The sequence below is a fragment of the Gymnoscopelus microlampas genome (assembly GCF_963454915.1).
Source record: "Gymnoscopelus microlampas genome assembly, chromosome: 1".
Lineage (NCBI taxonomy): Eukaryota > Metazoa > Chordata > Actinopteri > Myctophiformes > Myctophidae > Gymnoscopelus > Gymnoscopelus microlampas.
Window position 1 is genome coordinate 3,871,066 of NC_139962.1, and position 21,425 is coordinate 3,892,490.

The window sequence follows — 21,425 nt, forward strand, 5'->3', positions numbered from 1 at the left end:
GCAGAGAAGCATATTCGGTAATGCGTTACAGCGCATGCGCAGAGATGATAAGGTTTAAGCAAAGCCATATACATATATCTATGGTTTAAGCCAGTTATATTGATTGTAAATATGTTTGTATGTCATTGCTCAACCCATGCCTACACTTTTTGGCCAGAAAAGAAAATATTTCACTGAAAGGAAAATCTGGTCATTAGAAAAAATCCATTGACCAGATCTGTAGAGGGCGCAGTGGAGCAACCAAAAACATGTTTTCCTTCCGGTGAAATATTTTCTTTTCTGGCCAAAAAGTGTATTATACAGAGAAGGAGGGGTGCTGAGAGGCTTCCCACCTCCGAGAACAGACTTTCAACAACACAAAACAACCTTTGTTTTCGTGAATAGTGAAGTGGTTTTGTTTATTTTCACTACAGTAGGAGCCCTCGCAGGGCAGTGGAATTCCTTGTCTATGAGCAGAGCCGAGCAGCTGGCAGACTTTCGCACATGAGTGAGGCTGGGACCGAGGGCGTTAGAGAAATAGAGAAATAAGCGTTAGAGAAATAAGCAACCAGGTCTAGGAAAACAAGCCCAAAAAGCAGGCCACATGAGCACTTTAAACCTATATGATCTATCTAGTAGCTCTAGCCTATTTGAAAAGAGCCAATCTACAAGCTTGTAGATCTGCTAGATCTGCTCTTCTCTTTGAAACATTTTAACAGCACAAATCTGGTGCGGGGGTCCCTGGCACAAAAAAACGCAACTCGCCGCAACTTTCAATATTTACAAGAAACCTTACTTATAATAAGCAGACATGGCAACCCTGCTTTGTTGTTCTTCTTCTTGTCTGGCATTTCAAGGAAGTTGCGTCCGACTCCAATGAGTAGGCGTGCCATCTACTGGGCAGGAGAAGAATAAGAAAATGTGGCACTACAGATACCCAAACTTTTGAGACGTGACCCCGCAAGATAATGACATTTGAAATGGGGACCCCTCACCCTGACAACTTAAGCACTTGGCATTGTAGAAGTTGAGGCATTTAGTTAACATTACATACAATTAGTATCCCAACCTGAAAATGTAGCTATCTTCTATTTAATAGAGAGCTGGAGAGACACTTGTTACTGCAAAAGTGGGTTTCAACCTTTTTCATGCCAAGGACCCCTACATTTATTTGGCCGCGGACCCCCATCTGAAAATGTTTTGTGCCAGGGACCCCCCAGAAGCAAAGATTTCAGTTAAAAATGTTTGCTTTACACATATATATATATATATATATATATATATATATATATATATTCAGAGATATACACAAATTTTCAAGATTTTTCAAAAATAGCAGATCTACAAGCTCATAGCGCGGCACTTGGTGCCGCGCTATGAGCTTGTAGATCTGCTATTTTTGTCGTTATCAGTGAGAACCAGTCATACAACAGGTTTATCAAGCTATGGGCTATCACACCGGAGCACATTGAGAATGTATTAAAATGGCATTAACATTAACATTGAAGTTCAACCTGGAGTCGACTAGTGTCTCTCTCACAACAACTCTGGATGGTCGTAACCGGCAGTCCTATTTTAGACATGTAATTAATACACAACCAGAACAACTAAAACTACTTTTAAAGAGGTTTTGACATGTTTATTAATTGAAATTCAGCATCTCAACATCTAAAAAGCTATGAGGTCAAGTTTTCAGGATGGAGGGGGGCTGGGGTTGGTTGGTGGAGGAGGTATCTCTCTTCAGTTATAGCAGGGCTCATCACCATGCTTTCTTGTGGTGGACATTTTGGTAAAAATTCCATTTTTGCCACGGACATACAAAATGAGTGGACAATAATATTACCAGAAACACATCAAGAGCTAGCCCTGAATGACCATATAACAGGTCTGTAACTCTGAGCGTGTACAAATGGATTACGGGTCCATTTGGTTCCGTTTGTACACTCTCAAGAGTTACGGTGGTCCTTGCAAATAAAACATTTAAGAACCACTAGTACTAGTAGGACTCCTAATGTTCCATACATAGTGTCATAGTAAATCAGAGTCATACATATTCTGAAGAAAACTAAATAAGAACATTATAATGGTGTGTAAATAAAAAAAAATCACACCCAGTGTGAAGTGGGCGGTGTGTGGTCATCACAACATGACTCACTTTAAAAAAAGGATAAATGACTTTTTTTAAAGTCCATACTGCTATTCATAGGGCTGCACATGTGTCATGTGTTTTGCTAGCCAATCACGGTCCTGAATTTGCAAAGTCAGCCAATCACATTACAGTTAGTGGTGATGACACTAGCTGTAATGTGATTGGCTGACTTTGCAAAAGTTTCGATTTGCATTAACAATGGAAGGGTTAGGGGGTATACAATGCGTTGTAGACTATTGGCCAATCACGGTGCAGGATTGGTCGGTGTCCAAAACTCACTTATCGCCACAGACAAGACCAAGTCTTTGCCACGGACACATTTGTCTGTGTACGGACATGTTGATGACCCCTGGTTATAGTCTTGCTTGATCTCTTTTTTTTAACACAAGCTCATATTATGAAATCATTGTTTAACATCTTATTAGCTTCAAAATAAGCCCACACATGTATGTATTCAACCTTGTATGAATGATTTAGACAAAAAGAGATGATTTAAGAGGACTTGACATTTACCTTAGATTCAAGAAGAAAGCTTTACATGCAACTAACTGGTTTCTTCCACAACCACATTTCACCAATGATTATACTTGCTACAAAATAAGCTTTTACTGTGAAATAAGAAAGAATTCAATTTGAGTCTGCATGACTTCACCTTTACCACACTTCCTGGGGACAGAGGGAGACAACAGATGTTGACAATAGTATTGAAATAGTATTGAAATCAGCCTGTTAACTAACAAAAGACTTGGCTCGGTGACTTGTTTTTAGTTCACACCTAAAGCTGAACTCCCATGCTCTAGGACAAAAGCCAGGATACTTAAAGTGTTGACTGATCAACACATCAATAGCAGAGACATGCATCTTGTATTCAACAGGCATGCAAACAGCCCGAGGTGAAAAAGGTGACAACATGTTGTTTTCTTTTGGGTCAGGTGTCACACAATTGCCCTATTTGGGTTCAAAAAGGTGACTGTAGCTGAAAAGTGACACTTTTGCATGTCTGATTCAAATCTAGGGGGTTTGCTCCCTTGCTTTCTCATCCTGCTGACTCCAAAAGGTCACAGCTTTACCTGAAAATCTCATACTGTTATTAACCAATACTAAATGATATAGTCCTGGATCTCTCTCTCTCTCTCCCTCCCTCCCTCCCTCCCTCCCTCCCTCCTGATCATTAAACACGCCCCTGTACGCTGGTGTGTCTTCAGACTACCTGACTCACTGAAACTCTTGTCACAATGTTCACACTGGAATGTTTTTTCTCCAGTATGGACACGCTGGTGTATCTTCAGCTGACCTGACTGACTGAAACTCTTGTTACACAGTTTACACTGGAATGGTTTTCCTCCAGTGTGGACACGCTGGTGTGTCTTCAGGTTACCTGAATCTCTGAAACTCTTGTTACACAGTTTACACTGGAATGGTTTTTCTCCAGTGTGGACACGCTGGTGTCTCTTCAGGTCACCTGACTGACTGAAACTCTTGTCACAATGTTCACAATGGAATGTTTTTTCTCCAGTGTGGACATGCTGGTGTTTGTTCAGAATACCTGACTCTCTGAAACTCTTGTTACACAGTTTACACTGGAATGTTTTTTCTCCAGTGTGGACACGCTGGTGTGTCTTCAGCTGACCTGACTGACTGAAACTCTTGTTACACAGTTTACACTGGAATGGTTTTTCTCCAGTGTGGACACGCTGGTGTCTCTTCAGGCCACCTGACTGACTGAAACTCTTGTTACACAGTTTACACTGGAATGTTTTTTCTCCAGTGTGGACACGCTGGTGTTTGTTCAGACTACCTGACTCACTGAAACTCTTGTTACACAGTTTACACTGGAATGTTTTTTCTCCAGTGTGGACAAGCTGGTGTCTCTTCAGGTCACCTGACCGACTGAAACTCTTGTCACAATGTTCACACTGGAATGTTTTTTCTCCAGTGTGGACATGCTGGTGTCTCTTCAGGTCACCTGACTCTCTGAAACTCTTGTCACAAAGTTCACACTGGAAAGGTTTTTCTCCAGTGTGGACACGCTGGTGTGTCTTCAGGCTAAATGACTGACTGAAACTCTTGTCACAATGTTTACACTGGAATGCTTTTTCTCCAGTGTGGACACGCTGGTGTTTGTTCAGACTACCTGACTCACTGAAACTCTTGTTACACAGTTTACACTGGAATGTTTTTTCTCCAGTGTGGACACGTCCACTTATCTCACCCCAATCATCACTGTCTTCAGTGACTTCAGTGTCAGATTCAAGCTCAACTTCAACTTCAGAGCAGTGTGAAGAGATGTCTTCATCAATTTCACTTTTCACTGCTAGTAATGTCAACATTGATCCATCAGGCTCCTCTGGTCTTTGAAGTAGCTCCTCCTGTTCCTCTTTAATGTGTGAAGGCTCTGGTCTCTCGTGGAGCAGACTGGGGCTTCTTTCCTGTCCAGAAGAATCCTCCTCTTTACACACAACAAGGTGCGGGATGTCTAGGAGCAGAACAATAACATGATATTGAACAATGGATTTCTAAAATGTAACACTATTCTTCCTTTGTCCATGTAGAACAGGGGTCGGCAACCTTTTCGACATGAAGTGCCACGTTTTAATTTTCTTGATAGTCAGTGTGCCTTAAGTTTAATTATGACACCACATCAAAAAGTTATATTTCCAACTGATTTTGATTGTCCATATACTGTTTTTTCTTCTTCTTTATCGGGATGTAATGATCATTAGACTCAGATCAATAACCCACTTATCTCCCAGACAATTTGCTATGTACCCTCTACACCAAATCTCTTCTCCTAAAATAGCTGATATACAAGCTAGAGATCTTGTAGATCAGTTAATTTCAGCAAATGCCCCCCCCCCCCCCCCCCCCCCCCCCAATAACATAGGGATGCTAGGGATCAGTGTTATTATTGTAACAGCTCTACAACAAAACAGAAAATATGAAAGAAAGAGAGAGCATATGAAACTTACTGAGGTGTGGGTGGTCTTCAGGTTCCTCCTGTTTAATAGAAATGTCCCTGGCTGAGTCTGGAGAGTTCATCTTCACCTGCAGTCTGGACTCCACACACTGGTCTGAAATTAAGCAATTGAAATAGGACTTTGTTAAATGAAGAAAAAAATAACAATAATATTTGCAGAAGGCAAAGGCAAAATGGCAAAGACCAACTCTCCAACATATGAATCTTGGGAGCAAAGATTATAGGATTCATATATTAGGGAAGAAATCCTTCGTAATTTAGGATTGCACAAGGAAGAATGTTTCAAAAGGTGGATTCCTGCGATGCAAATAATGGTCTTAAGTGAATAAGCTGAAAGTAGCCAATCAGTTTTTCCATGTTTCTGCAACCAGACAGAGTGAGCAATTTGTTTTAATCATCAGGATATAATCATTGTCATGATATATTTTGTCATGATTATTTCTTAGTAAAATTAGATATTGTGACAGCCCTACAACAGAGGAGAAAAGAATAGTGGGTGGTCTTCAGGTTCCTCCTGTTTAATAGAAATGTCCCTGGCTGAGTCTGGAGAGCTCATCGTCACCTGCAGTCTGTCTTGTTATGGACATGACAAACCTAAAATGCTGTTCTAACACAGTATTGGTGAGATGTCAGCTATACTCCATATGAAATATCAAATCTATGACACCGTGTGGCACCGGGGACTCCACCTGAAGCTGCTGAGGACAATACCGGACCGCCACATGGTGAAATTCATCATGGAGAGACTTTCCAACCGCAGCTTCATCCTCCAGACCAGCAGTGGCCAGTGCAGTAGGCTCAGAAGACTGAGGAACGGGGTACCGCAGGGGTCTGTTCTCTCACCGATGCTGTTCAATGTTTATATCCATGACCTACCTGATACAGCATCCAGAAAGTATGGCTATGCAGACGATCTTGCCATCATGCTGAGCCGACCAACGTGGAAGGCGATGGAAGAGGGTCTTAACGAAGACATGGGCACACTGGTAGCATACCTTCGAAGGTGGCGTCTACAGCTCAGCGTCGGAAAGACAGTCGCAGCGGCATACCACCTTAGCACCAGAGAAGCCAGGAGGGAACTTGAGGTGCACGTCGACAACAAATGTCTGGAGGTCCAGCAAGCCCCTAAGTACCTTGGAGTGCGTCTGGATCGGACATTATCCTTCAAACAACATCTGGAAGAAGTCAAGGCCAAGGTGACATCCAGGGTCGCGCTGATCCGCCGCCTCGCTGGAACAACCTGGGGAGCCTCCGCTAAGACGCTGCGAATATCCACCCAAGCCCTGGTCTTCTCTGCAGCGGAATACTGCGCCCCAGTCTGGAGCAGAAGCCCACATGCGAGAAAGGTCGACGTGGCTATCAATACCTCACTCCGAATTATAACTGGATGCTTAAAGCCTACCCCTGTGTCCCTCTTGCCAGTCCTCGCGGGAATAGCACCGGCCGGCCTCCGACGGGAGGCTGCCACCCTCGCCCTGGCCAGGAAGGCACAAAAGTATGACTGGCACATCCTGCACAACACCACAATAACACCAGCACCTCCAAGCAGACTCAAGTCCCGCCACCCCTACAACAAGGCAGCACAAGAGATGCTCAACTCCACCTCTGCTGCCAACATGCATGGTTGGCAGCAGCTTGGAAGGAGGAGTGGGAGTCAGCCGGGCCCTCCCGAATCCACCGTTACATCTGGGACCCAGGAGATGGCGCCATTGGAGGAGATGACCTACCACGCCGGCAATGGACCACACTGAACCGTCTACGAACTGGGGTCGGTCGCTTTAAAACATCAATGAAGACGTGGGGCTTGGCGGACAGTGCGGCATGCGAGTGCGGTGACCCTGAGCAGACCGCCGACCATATAATCACCATCTGCCCCTTATATAGACCACCCTCGGAAGCCAACCTCTTTGACCTATATAGGACCAGAGATGCGGGCATGGCTACACGACACCGAGTTGGACCTCTGACGTTACACGAAAGAAGAAGAAGAAATCTAGCCTAGCTGTAGCCCTGAAACATGGCTGTCATACCATGACAGTCATGGGCCCACTTGTTCCTGGTTTGCGATCTTTTTTTACATTTATAACTGCCACATCTACATAAACGTTCAGATTTCAAATATAAAGTGCTGACCCCCGAGCCACGGATGTAATGTAAGTTGAGGCGCAAAAGGTCTAAGTACCTGTATCTGCCATATTGTTCAATAAAAAGCATTTTAATCCGATCGGCGGCCATTTCTTTTTTTTTTTGGTAATGTATCAGAGTGCAATACACCTCCCAACCAGTAGTGTTTCATAGTTGAAAGCATCAAAGAGAATTCGGAGACAATGGCGGGCGATCGGATTAAAAAGCTTTTTATTGAACAATACGGCAGATACAGGTACTTAGACCTTTTGCGCCTCAACTTGTTACATCCGTGGCTCGGGGGTCAGCAGCACTTTATATTTGAAATCTGAACGCTTATGTAGATTTGCGCTGCAGTAATTTGATCACTGGCCAGTCAGTCTATCATAGCAGCACTTGATTCTTGCAGCCCGAGCCCCACGGGCATCTGCTTCTTTCACACCCACAGGCAGAATACGTAAAAAACAGCGATTTGTTCAGTATTAGCTTGTCTGGCTCCTAGTTTATCGAGTTGAGAGAGCAACTGCACACGTAGCCAGTAACAGAACAGTCATTGCGGCGAGAGGCGAGCATGCAGCCAATACACAACAACCATTGTGCAACACGATGGGAACAGTGGTGTGCTAGACCAGCGCTGGTCGGGGATTTTTTTTTTTTAATAATAGACCAACGGTCGGCGAGATCGACAAGCCGATTGCTAGGCTCTTCTGACCCCCCTTCCGGTGCCTATGGTGTGTGCACCACAAGGCAACATGGCCAATTTGTTTTATCATCTTTAATCATCGGGATATTATCATATATTTCATCATGACAATTGCATAGTAAAATGTTCATATTGCGACAGCTCTACAACAGAACAGAAAAATATTTAAGAAAGAGAGAGAACATTAAACGTACTGAGGTGTGGATGGTCTTCAGGTTCCTGTTTAATAGAAATGGCACTGGCTGAGTCTGGAGAGTTCATCTTCACCTTTAGTCTGGACTCCACGCACTTGTCTGAAATGAAGGAATTGAATAAGGACTTTAGGGTTCCATGGTTCTAGTTTCCCCTAAAAAGGTGATCATTGGGTATTATTAATATATGAGGAAGAATGTTTTTCCAAAAATTGTACAGTAAGTGTTAAAATGATATTTGTATGTGGACAAAACCCACCAGTTCATCAAGTATACCTGGTTGGCACCTTAGCTCCACCCACCTGACCAAGTCCCTCCCCTCCTCCTACATGACATGGCTTTCCTCCGTGGTAGCTAAGATAGTCCTCGGCGCTGGCACTGCCTGGGGGGGGAGGGGGGGGATAATTTACGATTCTGTCCCTATCGGTACATAACTCCAACGGCGCTGAGTCGGCTCTAGTGGACTTTGCAACGTTTGGTACGGCGGCTCGCTCGGCGGTGCCTCTTGTTGCTCAAGTCCACTAGAGTCGGCGCGCCGCCGACGTTGTAACTACTTCCTCTTCCTAACTTAATGGCTGTAGTCTGTTCTCACCTAGCCTCGATCTCCAGGCTTTTATTTTTCAGTTTTGCTAAAAAAATAAGAGCCTGGACCAGCCTATTGATGCGACTGCAATAGGAAGTGTTTCATTTCCCCAACCAACCAGAGTGCATTGGGCGTCGCTCCAAATGTTGTGACGTCAGGGCTCTCAAATACTTCACATTGGGGAGGAGGAGGGGCATGGGGCGGGGCGGGGGCTGACTGACAGATCGGTGAACCAATAGGATCCGGCGGAATCTTTCTCCGCAGATTTTGAACCCGCCCCTCTATGCCAGATATGAGACACGCTAGGGCAGCCTAGTTCTCACCAAGTGGGCCGAGTGGTCCGCTTCGCTGGTCGAGACAAAAACTATGCCTAAACCTAACCTTAACCTTAATAAAATAATGTGCGACAGATTTTAGATTAGATAAATAAACAATGGTGGGAGAGGGATTCCATCCAGACTAGATGCTGGGATTGGAAGTCCAATATTGAACGTTGAACGCCACAGAACCATGTGGTATTTAGGGATGGGACGATAATCGTTATCATCGTTTATCGTGAAAAAAAAACCGCTCACAATAATCGTATCGCAGAGATTTTGAATTTATCGTGAAATTGTCCTCCGTCATACACTGGGATCAATTCAGCTTTGCCGAGCTGCATATCCGGTACCACTTAAACCCTGTAGGATTGGTAAAACGCGATTGTAAAGGACGTACTTGATACAGTCTTTTTTTCACTCTCTAAATCTCTTTGCCAAAAATAGCAGATCTACAAGCTCACAGTGTGACCCCTTGCGTCGCGTTGTGAGCTTGTAGATCTGCTATTTTTGGCAAATGTTTCACCCCAGACTAGGGATGCTGGGGTTCAAGTGGTTAACAAAAGTGGCATTTTAAGACCAAATTTACACACGTAGGTGATCTGAAAATAGCAGATCTACAAGGTATTGAATAATGATGCATCCCGATGAGACACATTGGGCCCGATTCACTAAGCTGTTTACGCCCATATTTTTTACGTAAAGGAATTTACGTAACTTCCAATGTTAGTAGTTCTGATCCATTCATTCTTTTGTCTGTGAATTATGCGGGAGGCTCGCTCTTTCTTACACATAGGACCAAAGCTTTGGTATGTCATTAGAATGCATTATTCTTCATGAAAAATATATTACAATCGTGCCAAACCTCAAATAAAATATGTATGTGCCCAACATTTGTCATCACATATATAAAAAAAGATATAGGCCTATTATGGCCCTATGTCAAACGATCTATTGCTTGTATGCAGATTATAGACATGATGCAAATTCAACTGATTTTTTTCCTTTTCAGCATTTAGAGCTGAATTAACATTCCCACTCCGTGTTTGCCGTTTTCGTAAAATTGTGATGTAACAATAAAGTTTACACACTTTATAATTTGGAAAATAAGGAGAAATCCTTTGTCAATTATAATAACAGCAGACAGGTGAGTTTGGAGCTAAACTGCCAGATCATTACCTGGATGGTCATTCTAGGTCTGACACAATACAGCATGACAGATGTTTAGTTGGTATAAGGATTCAAGGTGCATGAAGACATGGAGCTCTAACTTCACTTGACAATCACATTAACATTACAGACAGAGAGTAAAGAAAACATTTCACCGGAAGGAAAATCTGGTCAATAGAAAAAATCCATTGACCAGATCTGTAGAGGGCGCAGTGGAGCAACCAAAAACATGTTTTCCTTCCAGTGAAATATTTTATTTTCTGGCCAAAAAAAGTGTATTATACAGAGAAGGTGGGGTGCTGAGAGGCTTCCCACCCCCGAGAATAGACTTTCAACAACACAAAACAGCCTTTGTTTAGGTGAATAGTGAAATGGTTTTGTTTATTTTCACTACAGTAGGAGCCCTCACAGGACAGTGGAATTCCTTGTCTATGAGCAGAGCCGAGCGGCTGGCAGAGCGTTAGAGAGAATTCACTTAATGCTCTGGACCAGAGCTAGTTTACAGGATACATTTGCATCTCATTGCTTATTATGGAGATTATCCACTGTAATGATGTAGCATTGATGTAACTATAGAGTTACCATGACAATAGTGACGTCAACAACAACAAAACAATGAGTATTGCTGCTGCTATGGAGCTATTGTTTGTGTTTATGATCACTTTATAACAACCTAACAGAGTCATTGGATTTATATTCCAACTTAAATGATGCGTTAATAAAGACAAATAGATTACACAAGACGTGATCCGTTCATCTAAAATGATACATAGATGCAAAACAACCTGAATGAGTTGATCTTTATACCTGCTGTGTTTCAGTGGTTGAGCTGCTAACAAACGTCCTCCTGCTGCTTAACGACGACACTGTTTAGAAACGACACGTTTTACTTTTCTTTGCATTTTACTTTGATATAAATCTATGGTATTTTAAAGTGTCAACAACAGTCAGTCAACACACCATGCTGTTTACACTACTGCATTGTGGCACTAGAGCAGTGTTGCCAGGTTTTGTGAGAGAAATAAGCAACCAGGTCTAGGAAAACAAGCCCAAAAGCAGGCCACATGAGCACTTTAAACCTATATGATATATCTAGCCTATTTGAAAAGAGCCAATCTACAAGCTCACAACACGTTGTGACTGTGAGCTTGTAGATCTGCTAGATCTGCTATTATCTTTGAAACATTTTACAACACAAATCTAGTGCGGGCCGGGGGTCCCTGGCACAAAAAAAACGCAACTCGCCGCAACTTTCAATATTTACAAGAAACTTTACTTATAATAAGCAGACATGGCAATCCTGCTTTGTTGTTCTTTTTCTTGTCTGGCATTTCAAGGAAGTTGCGTCCGACTCCAATGAGCAGGCGTGCCACCTACTGGGCAGGAGAAGAATAAGAAAATGTGGCACTACAGATTCCCAAACTTTTCAGACGTGAACCCCAAGATAATGACATTTGAAATGGGGACCCCTCACCCTGACAACTTAAGGCTTAAGCACTTGGCATTGTAGGAGTTGAGGCATTTAGTTAGCATTACATACAATTAGTATCCCAACCTGAAAATGTAGCTATCTTCTGTTTAATAGAGAGCTGGAGAGAAACACCTGTTACTGAACAAAAGTGGGTTTCAACCTTTTTCATGCCAAGGACCCCTAAATTGATATACATTTGGCCACGGACCCCCATCTGATTTTGTTTTTTTGCCAGGGACCCCCCAAAAGCAAAGATTTCAGTTCAAAATATTTGCTTTAAAAATATATATATATTCAAAGATATTCACAAATGTTCAAGATTTTTCAAAAATAGCAGATCTACAAGCTCATAGCGCGGCACTCGGTGCAGCGCTATGAGCTTGTAGATCTGCTATGTTTGTCGTTATCAGTGAGAACCAGTCATACAACAGGTTTATCAAGCTGTGGGCTAGCACACAGGAGCACATTGAGAATGTATTAAAATGGCATTAACATTAACATTGAAGTTCAACCTGGACTCGACGTGTCTCTCTCACAACAACTGTGGATGGTCGTGTCCAGCAGTCCTATTTTGGACATGTTATTAATACACAACCACAACAAAAACAACTACTTTTAAAGAGGTTTTGACATGTTTATTAATTGAATTTCAGCATCTCAACATCTAAAAAGCTATGAGGTCAAGTTTTCAGGATGGATGGGGTCTGGGGTTGGTTGGTGGAGGAGGTATCTCTCTTCAGTTATAGCAGGGCTCATCACCATGCTTTCTTGTGGTGGACATTTTGGTCTAAATTCCATTTTTGCCACGGACATACAAAATGAGTGGACAATAATATTACCAGAAACACATAAAGAGCTAGCCCTGAATGACCATATAACAGGTCTGTAACTCTACACTCTACTCTACACTCTCAGAGTTACGATGGTCTTTGCAAATAAAACATTTGTGAACCACTAGTACTATAGGACTCCTAATGTTCCATACATAGTGTCATAGTAAATCAGAAAAAACAAATAACGCACATCCTCCGTTCTTTTGGTGCTGAGCTTTAACTGTAAAAACAGTAATAATGAGAAAAAGATAGAGCTCGCAACTCACTTTTGTGCTCCAGGTTTTATTCAAACAAAACACAGCTCATGATACGACGTTTCGACCCTTTCGGTCTTTTTCAAGTATGTAAATCAGAGTCATACATATTCTGAAGAAAACTAAATAAGAACATTATAATGGTGTGTAAATCAAAAAAATTGCCACGGACAAGACCAAGTCTTTGCCACGGACACATTTGTCTGTGTACGGACATGTTGATGACCCCTGGTTATAGTCTTGCTTGATCTCTTTTTTTAAAAACATTTTTATTTGGCAGCCATGACCTGGTCCTGTTTTTTTTACCAACACACAGACGTAAAGGGTGTTCAATGGCCCTGATTTATGGAAAAACATGCAAAAGCGTCAACATGGTGTAAGCTGGTTTCTGCCGGACAGCATAATTGTTACCGTTAACACTTGAAGGGATATTTCACAATTTAGATATTTGATATTCATTTTATCAGACACGCCCCCTTCCTATACAAACCCATTGTAGCTACAAACTCCATTTTAACCATGTTAGATTCATCAGAAACACACGTCCTTGGTTCTGGTGACTGATATTGTCCTTCTAATACGTGAGGAGACTGTTTTTCAAAATGAAAATAATTAAATACAACAAAAATGTTTTATTAAAAATGGAGAAGAAATCAACGCTGGAGCAACACAGACTTTTTAAGCCTTTTATTTATTTAGGTGGAAGTCTTTCGACCTTCCTCAGAGTCAGCTGATTAAAAATGGAGTTTGAAGTTATAATGGGTTTGTATAGGAAGGGGGCGTGTCTGATAAAATTAATATCAAATATCTAAATACTGAATCAAGCAATTTAAAAACTGTCCGGGGGACTCAAAAAAGCCTGAGTAGATGATAAAATGACCCAACGTTTTTTTGAAAGCGAAATATCCCTTTAAAACAAATGAATGTGAGGATTTAAAAGGAGAAAACAAAAGAGCTGGAGAATGTCTCTAAAGCACGGGTTCTCAAACGTTTTTTCGGCCGCCTGGGCCACCACACAGGCAGAGGGCCCCATGAGATCTCAACACTAGGGCCTCCCTCAAACCAGAGGAGACAACTCTTGAGCGCTGCATTTACACAGCACAATCTAATCTTCTCTCTCTCTCTCTCTCTATGCTATACTGTAGTTATAGCAGTGACTGAGACAACAGACTGAAACACAATGCTTTATAACTGAATGCCACCATTGGAGAGAAAGAAAGAGTGATATTATTTAATTTCACAAGAATTCACTATGAATACTAGAAAATGTGCTCCACGGAGCACAAGTCTCTGCCAGCAGACTTGTGTTCTTCCAGAGAGTGTAGCAATCTTTGCTGTGTCATGTTGTCAGCATTTGTGGCTCGTCTTTGTTTTTTGTCATTTAGGGATTCAAGTGGTCTTTGTCTCTGTTTCTTAGCTTTGGCTTTCTGCTGTCGGCATTGCGCCTTTGCTTCTTCATGAGGTTTCAGACGATAATTTCCTGCTTCTTCAGTTTGCGTAATGACAGTTAGTTGCATTGTGTGATCTCAGCTGTGATCTCACTTTGTACTGGTGTGCTCCTCTATTCTCGGTGTGCGCTCCTCTCTTCTCACTGTGCGCTCCTCTTCTCGCTGTACGCTCCTCTCCTCTCTGTACGCTCCTCTCCTCTCTGTACGCACTCCTCTCTTCTTGGTATGTGCTCCGCCTCCTTGTAATGGAAAGTACTGGAAAGTACTGTTCCTTGGTATGTGCTCCTTGTACTGGAAAGTACTGTTCCTGAGCACAAGTCTCCGCCAGCAGCAGGATTCTTGGTAAGGAATTTATTCCAAGATTGGAACTTTTTCTGCTAATATCTCCTGACTAAATGGCTGATGGCACTGATGTCACTTCGAAACATGCACCGCAGTGTTTCTAAGTGATTCACCTATTTATAGGTATGTATTTCGTCATGCGTCTCGCTAGCCAATCAAAGCACACCCTTTCAACATATTGTCACGTGTCACGTGAAGCTTGACCAATGTTAGCTTGGCTAGGGGGGGGGGGGGACACAACGAAAATTAAACGAAAACATACTCTCCACCATGCTTTCGGCCTGGCGGAGACAATAACTTGTAATGTAGTGAGATTGGAATAGTGTTATCAGACAGACAGACAGACAGTCTGTCTGTCTGTGGACACACACACACACACACACACACACACACACACACACATGTGTATATTTAGGAAAAAAACATAGCTCGATCTGCTATTTTCACTCCTTTAAAAAATATATATATTTCATTTTAATTTTTAAGGTTTTTATGAGTTATTAATGTCATCATGCATCTCGGTAGCCAATCAAAGCACGTCCTGCGAAGTGACGTGCTTACATTTTATACATTATTATTAATTTCATCATGTGTCTCGCTAGCCAATCACAGCCCGTCCTGCAGAGCTTAGCCTATGGGCGTGTTTTCCACAGCATGGCGTCACAGCGAAAGACAAATTTTCACGACAGAAAGTAAAACTTTCGCCACGGATGGGTCCTAAACCCTCTTATAGGAGTGGTTGCACCGCTCAATGATTAACACTGGAATGTTTTTTTCTCCAGTGTGGACACGCTGGTGTGTCTTCAGGGTACCTGACTCTCTGAAACTCTTCATACACAGTTTACACTGGAATGTTTTTTCTCCAGTGTGGACACGCTGGTGTCTCTTCAGTTCAGATGGCCAACTGAAACTCTTGTCACAATATTTACAATGGAAAGGTTTTTCTCCAGTGTGGACACTCTGGTGTCTCTTCAGTTCAAATGACTGACTGAAACTCTTGTTACACAGTTTACAGTGGAATGTTTTTTCTCCAGTGTGGACACGCTGGTGTGTCTTCAGCTGACTTGACTCTCTGAAACTCTTGTCACAATTTTTACAGGGAAAAGCTTTTTCTCCAGTGTGGGTACGATTGTGTGACTTCAGATTACCTGACAGACTGAAACTCTTGTCACAATGTTTACACTGCAAAGGTTTTTCTCCAGTGTGGCTACGCTGGTGTTGCTTAAGAAAAAATGACGCACTGAAACTCTTGTTACACAGTTTACAGTGGAATGTTTTTTCTCCAGTGTGGACACGCTGGTGTGTCTTCAGCTGACTTGACTCTCTGAAACTCTTGTCACAATTTTTACAGGGAAAAGCTTTTTCTCCAGTGTGGGTACGATTGTGTGACTTCAGGCTACCTAACTGAGTGAAACTCTTGTTACACAGTTTACACTGGAAAGGTTTTTCCCCAGTGTGGACACGCTCGTGTTTCTTCAGGCTACCTAACTGAGTGAAACTCTTGTTACACAGTTTACACTGGAAAGGTTTTTCCCCAGTGTGGACACGCTGGTGTTTCTTCAGGCTACCTAACTAAGTGAAACTCTTGTTACACAGTTTACATTGGAATGGTTTTTCTCCAGTGTGGACATGCTGATGACTCTTCAGGTCACCTGAATGACTGAAACTCTTGTCACAATGTTCACACTGGAATGTTTTTTCTCCAGTATGGACACGCTGGTGTGTCTTCAGGGTACCTGACTGACTGAAACTCTTGTTACACAGTTTACACTGGAATGGTTTTTCTCCAGTGTGGACACGCTGGTGTCTCTTCAGGTTACCTGACTGAGTGAAAATCTTGTTACACAGTTTACACTGGAATGTTTTTTCTCCAGTGTGGACACCTCCACTTGTCTCACCCCAATCATCACTGTCTTCAGTGACTTCAGTGTCAGATTCAAGCTCAACTTCAACTTCAGAGCAGTGTGAAGAGATGTCTTCATCAATTTCACTTTTCACTGCTAGTAATGTCAACATTGATCCATCAGGCTCCTTTGGTCTTTGAAGTAGCTCCTCCTGTTCCTCTTTAATGTGTGAAGGCTCTGGTTTCTCGTGGAGCAGACTGGGGCTCCTCTCCTGTTCAGAAGAATCCTCCTCTTTACACACAACAAGGTGTAGGATGTCTGGGAGCAGAACAATAACAATGATATTGAACAATGGATTTCTAAAATGTAACTCTATTCTTCCTTTGTCCATGTTGTTGTTGATGACAACAACATCCTCTGTGTAGTTCTGTGGATATGTAAATGTTGAACACTGTATCTATTAGATATTTTTCTCTATCTGATTACCCTGTGGTGTTGTCCCACCCACTGATAGATAACGTGACCTGTGGGTGTCTATTTAAGTGGGTGAGGTACACACTTCTCCAGTTTGACCCCATGAAGAAGAGCCTTGGCTCGAAACGTTGTCAATAAATTTACATTGGAGCCAATCTGGGAACCCAGAGCCAATTGAGAAGGAAAAACAACGCCCTCTGGTGTTTGTACTATCTCAGTTGGCTCTGGGACAAAGACGACGGAGCACCCGTGCGCAAGGAAACCGGGGTTTTGGTCTGCCTTCAGCCTTTCACTTCCGGACGGTGAGACTATGTTTTCATTCCCACTAACAATATTTCTACACGGAACACTAACACCACTTCTCCCAGAGAACATGGGTCGTTTTGGTTATAAGCCCACTTGTTTCTATTATGAAAGAGCAAGATAAAATGTGAATATCTTTCCGTGGTTGTGTCTGCTCCGCGGACGCTATTCTTAAATTAGTTTTGGTTTATTTCGAGTGGGGAAGGATCGGCGGACAGAATACGTAAAGAACAGCGATTTGTTGAGTATTAGCTTGTCTGGCTCCTATTTTATCGAGTTGAGAGAGCAACTGCACACGTAGCCAGTAACAGAACGGTCATTGTGGCGAGAGGCAAGCATGCAGCCAATACACAACAACCATTGTGCAACACGATGGGAACAGTGGGGTGCTAGACCAGCGCTGGTCGGGGATTTTTTTCTAAATAAATAGACCAGCCGATTGCTAGGCCCTTCTGACCCCCCTTCCGGTGCCTATGGTGTGTGCACCACAAGGCAACATGGCCAATTTGTTTTATCATCTTTAATCGTCGGATATTATCATATATTTTGTCATGACTATTGCATAGTAAAATGTTCATATTGCGACAGCTCTACAACAGAACAGAAAAATATTTAAGAAAGAGAGAGAACATTAAACGTACTGAGGTGTGGATGGTCTTCAGGTTCCTGTTTAATAGAAATGGCACTGGCTGAGTCTGGAGAGTTCATCTTCACCTTTAGTCTGGACTCCACACACTTGTCTGAAATGAAGGAATTGAATAAGGACTTTAGGGTTCCATGGTTCTACTTCCCCTAAAACGGTGATCATTGGGTATTATTAATATATGAGGAAGAATGTTTTTCCAAAAATTGTACAGTAAGTGTTAAAATGATATTTGTATGTGGACAAAACCCACCAGTTCATCAAGTATATCTGGTTGGCACCTTAGCTCCACCCACCTGACCAAGTCCCTCCCCTCCTCCTACGTGACCACCCCCACGTGTGTCGTTTTCCTACCCGATCGTAGTAACTTGGCAACGCCCCCTTCTGTGACGCACGTGGAACTGCTTCGCCCCTAATCACTGCGTCTCATTCCAAGAGGACAGCACTGGCCGGCTTTCCTCCGTGGTGGAAGATAGTCCTCGGCGCTGACACAGCCTGGGGGGGGGGGGTAATTTACGATTCTGTCCCTAACGGTACATAACTCCAACGGCGCTGAGTCGGCTCTAGTGGACTTGAGCAACAAGAGGCACCGCCGAGCGAGCTGCCGTGCCAAACGTTGCAAAGTCCACTAGAGCCGACTCAGCGCCGTTGGAGTTAGTTGTTTACTAGAGTCTGCGCGCCTCCGACGTTGTAACTGTTATTATTTTTTTTATTATTTTAACTACTTCCTCTTCCTAACTTAATGGCTGTAGTCTGCTCTCACCTAACCTCTATCTCCAGGCTTTTATTTTTTAGTTTTGCTAAAAAAATAAGAGCCTGGACCAGCCTATTGACGCGACTGCAATAGGAAGTGTTTCATTTCCCCAACCAACCAGAGTGCAGTGGGCGTCGCTCCAAATGTTGTGACTTCAGGACTCTCAGTGCTACACATTGGGGAGGAGGAGGGACATGGGGCGGGGCGGGGGCTGACGGACAGATCGGTGAACCAATAGGATCCGGCGGAATTTTTCTCCGCAGATTTTGAACCCCCCTTTTGAACCCCCTTTGAGCCCCTCTATGCCAGATATGAGACACGCTAGGGCAGCCTAGTTCTCACCAAGTGGGCCGAGTGGTCCGGTTCGCTGGTCGAGACAAAAACTATGCCTAAACCTAACCTTAACCCTAATAAAATAATGTGCGACACATTTTAGATTAGATAAATAAACAATGGTGGGAGAGGGATTCCATCCAGACTAGATGCTGGGATTGCAAGTCCAATGTTGAACGTTGAACGCCACAGAACCATGTGGTATTTAGGGATGGGACGATAATCGTTATTATCGTTTATCTTGATAAAAAAACGCTCACAATAATCGTATCGCAGAGATTTTCATTTATGGTGAAATTGTCCTCCGTCATACACTGGGATCAATTCAGCTTTGCCGAGCTGCATATCCGGTACCACTTAAACCCTGTAGGATTGGTAAAACGCACCTGTAAAAGGACGTACTTGATTTTTTGCGTTGTGAGCTTGTAGATCTGCTATTTTTGGCAAATGTTCCAGCCCAGACTAGGGATGCTGGGGTTCAAGTGGGTTCAAGTGGGGTTTAAGAGTTTTAAAGCATATTTTGATTATCGTGATAATATCGTAAATCGCAATTATTTTGGTCACAATAATCGTGACATGAAATGTTCATATCGTCTCATCCCTAGTGGTATTTCAGGGTTTGGGGATTTATTTAAAGTGGTCCGCTCATGTGAGAGGCAGTTTTGCGGACCCCCAGCAAAATGTATAGCATCAAAATCACTGTAACCACTTTAAACCTAATTTATATACGTAGGTGATCTGAAAATAGCAGGTCTACAAGGTATTGAATAACGACGCATCCTGATGAGACACATTGGGCCCTGATTCACTAAGATGTTTACGCCCATATTTTTTACGTAAAGGAATTTACGTAACTTCCAATGTTAGTAGTTCTGATGCATTCATTCTTTTGTCTGTGAAGTTTGCGGGAGGCTCGCTCTTTCTCACGTCTGCTAGAAGGCAGACTTACACATAGGACCAAAGCTTTGGTATGTCATTAGAATGCATTATTCTTCATGAAAAATATATTACAATCGTGCCAAACCTCAAATAAAATATGTATGTGCCCAACATTTGTCAACACATATATAAAAAAAGATATAGGCCTATTATGGCCCTATGTCAAACGATCTATTGCTTGTATGCAGATTATAGACATGATGCAAATTCAACTGATTTTTTTCCTTTTCAGCATTTAGAGCTGAATTAACATTCCCACTGCGTGTTTGCCGTTTTTGTAAAATTGTGATGTAACAATAAAGTTTACACACTTTATAATTTGGAAAATAAGGAGAAATCCTTTGTCAATTATAATAACAGCAGACAGGTGAGTTTGGAGCTAAACTGCCAGATCATTACCTGGATGGTCATTCTAGGTCTGACACAATACAGCATGACAGATGTTTAGTTGGTATAAGGATTCAAGGTGCATGAAGACATGGAGCTCTAACTTCACTTGACAATCACATTAACATTACAGACAGAGAGTAAAGAAAACATTTCACCGGAAGGAAAATCTGGTCAATAGAAAAATTCCATTGACCAGATCTGTAGAGGGCGCAGTGGAGCAACCAAAAACATGTTTTCCTTCCAGTGAAATATTTTATTTTCTGGCCAAAAAAAGTGTATTATACAGAGAAGGTGGGGTGCTGAGAGGCTTCCCACCCCCGAGAACAGACTTTCAACAACACAAAACAGCCTTTGTTTAGGTGAATAGTGAAATGGTTTTGTTTATTTTCACTACAGTAGGAGCCCTCACAGGACAGTGGAATTCCTTGTCTATGAGCAGAGCCGAGCGCCTGGCAGAGCGTTAGAGAGAATTCACTTAATGCTCTGGACCAGAGCTAGTTTACAGGATACATTTGCATCTCATTGCTTATTATGGAGATTATCCACTGTAATGATGTAGCATTGATGTAACTATAGGGTTACCATGACAATAGTGACGTCAACAACAACAAAACAATGAGTATTGCTGCTGCTATGGAGCTATTGTTTGTGTTTATGATCACTTTATAACAACCTAACAGAGTCATTGGATTTATATTCCAACTTAAATGATGCGTTATTAAAGACAAATAGATTACACAAGACGTGATCCGTTCATCTAAAATGATACATAGATGCAAAACAACCTGAATGAGTTGATCTTTATACCTGCTGTGTTTCAGTGGTTGAGCTGCTAACAAACGTCCTCCTGCTGCTTAACGACGACACTGTTTAGAAACGACACGTTTTACTTTTCTTTGCATTTTACTTTGATATAAATCTATGGTATTTTAAAGTGTCAACAACAGTCAGTCAACACACCATGCTGTTTTCACTACTGCATTGTGGCACTAGAGCAGTGTTGCCAGGTTATGTGAGAGAAATAAGCATCCAGGTCTAGGAAAACAAGCCAAAAAGCTCACAACACGTTGTGACTGTGAGCTTGTAGATCTGCTAGATCTGCTATTATCTTTGAAACATTTTAACAACACAAATCTGGTGCGGGGGTCCCTGGCACAAAAAAACTCAACTTTTAATGTTTACAAGAAACCTTACTTATAATAAG

At 42.5% G+C, this 21,425-nt stretch overlaps 1 protein-coding gene across 1 annotated transcript in view; it reads right to left on the reverse strand.

Annotated features, from left to right (window-relative positions):
• Positions 1-21,198, reverse strand: part of LOC311049279 (uncharacterized protein) — a gene marked incomplete at its 3' end in the record, with an annotated part of 35,504 nt that extends 14,306 nt beyond the window's left edge. Inside the window, exons 1-3 of the mRNA XM_084062808.1 lie at positions 21,029-21,198; positions 17,804-17,902; positions 5,098-5,199 (exon numbers count right to left, since the gene is read on the reverse strand). Coding sequence (XP_083918934.1) covers positions 5,098-5,199; positions 17,804-17,870 — 169 coding nt within the window. The 5' untranslated portion in view covers positions 17,871-17,902; positions 21,029-21,198. The remainder of the gene's footprint in view (positions 1-5,097; positions 5,200-17,803; positions 17,903-21,028) is intronic.
• Between the last annotated feature and the right edge of the window lie 227 nt (positions 21,199-21,425).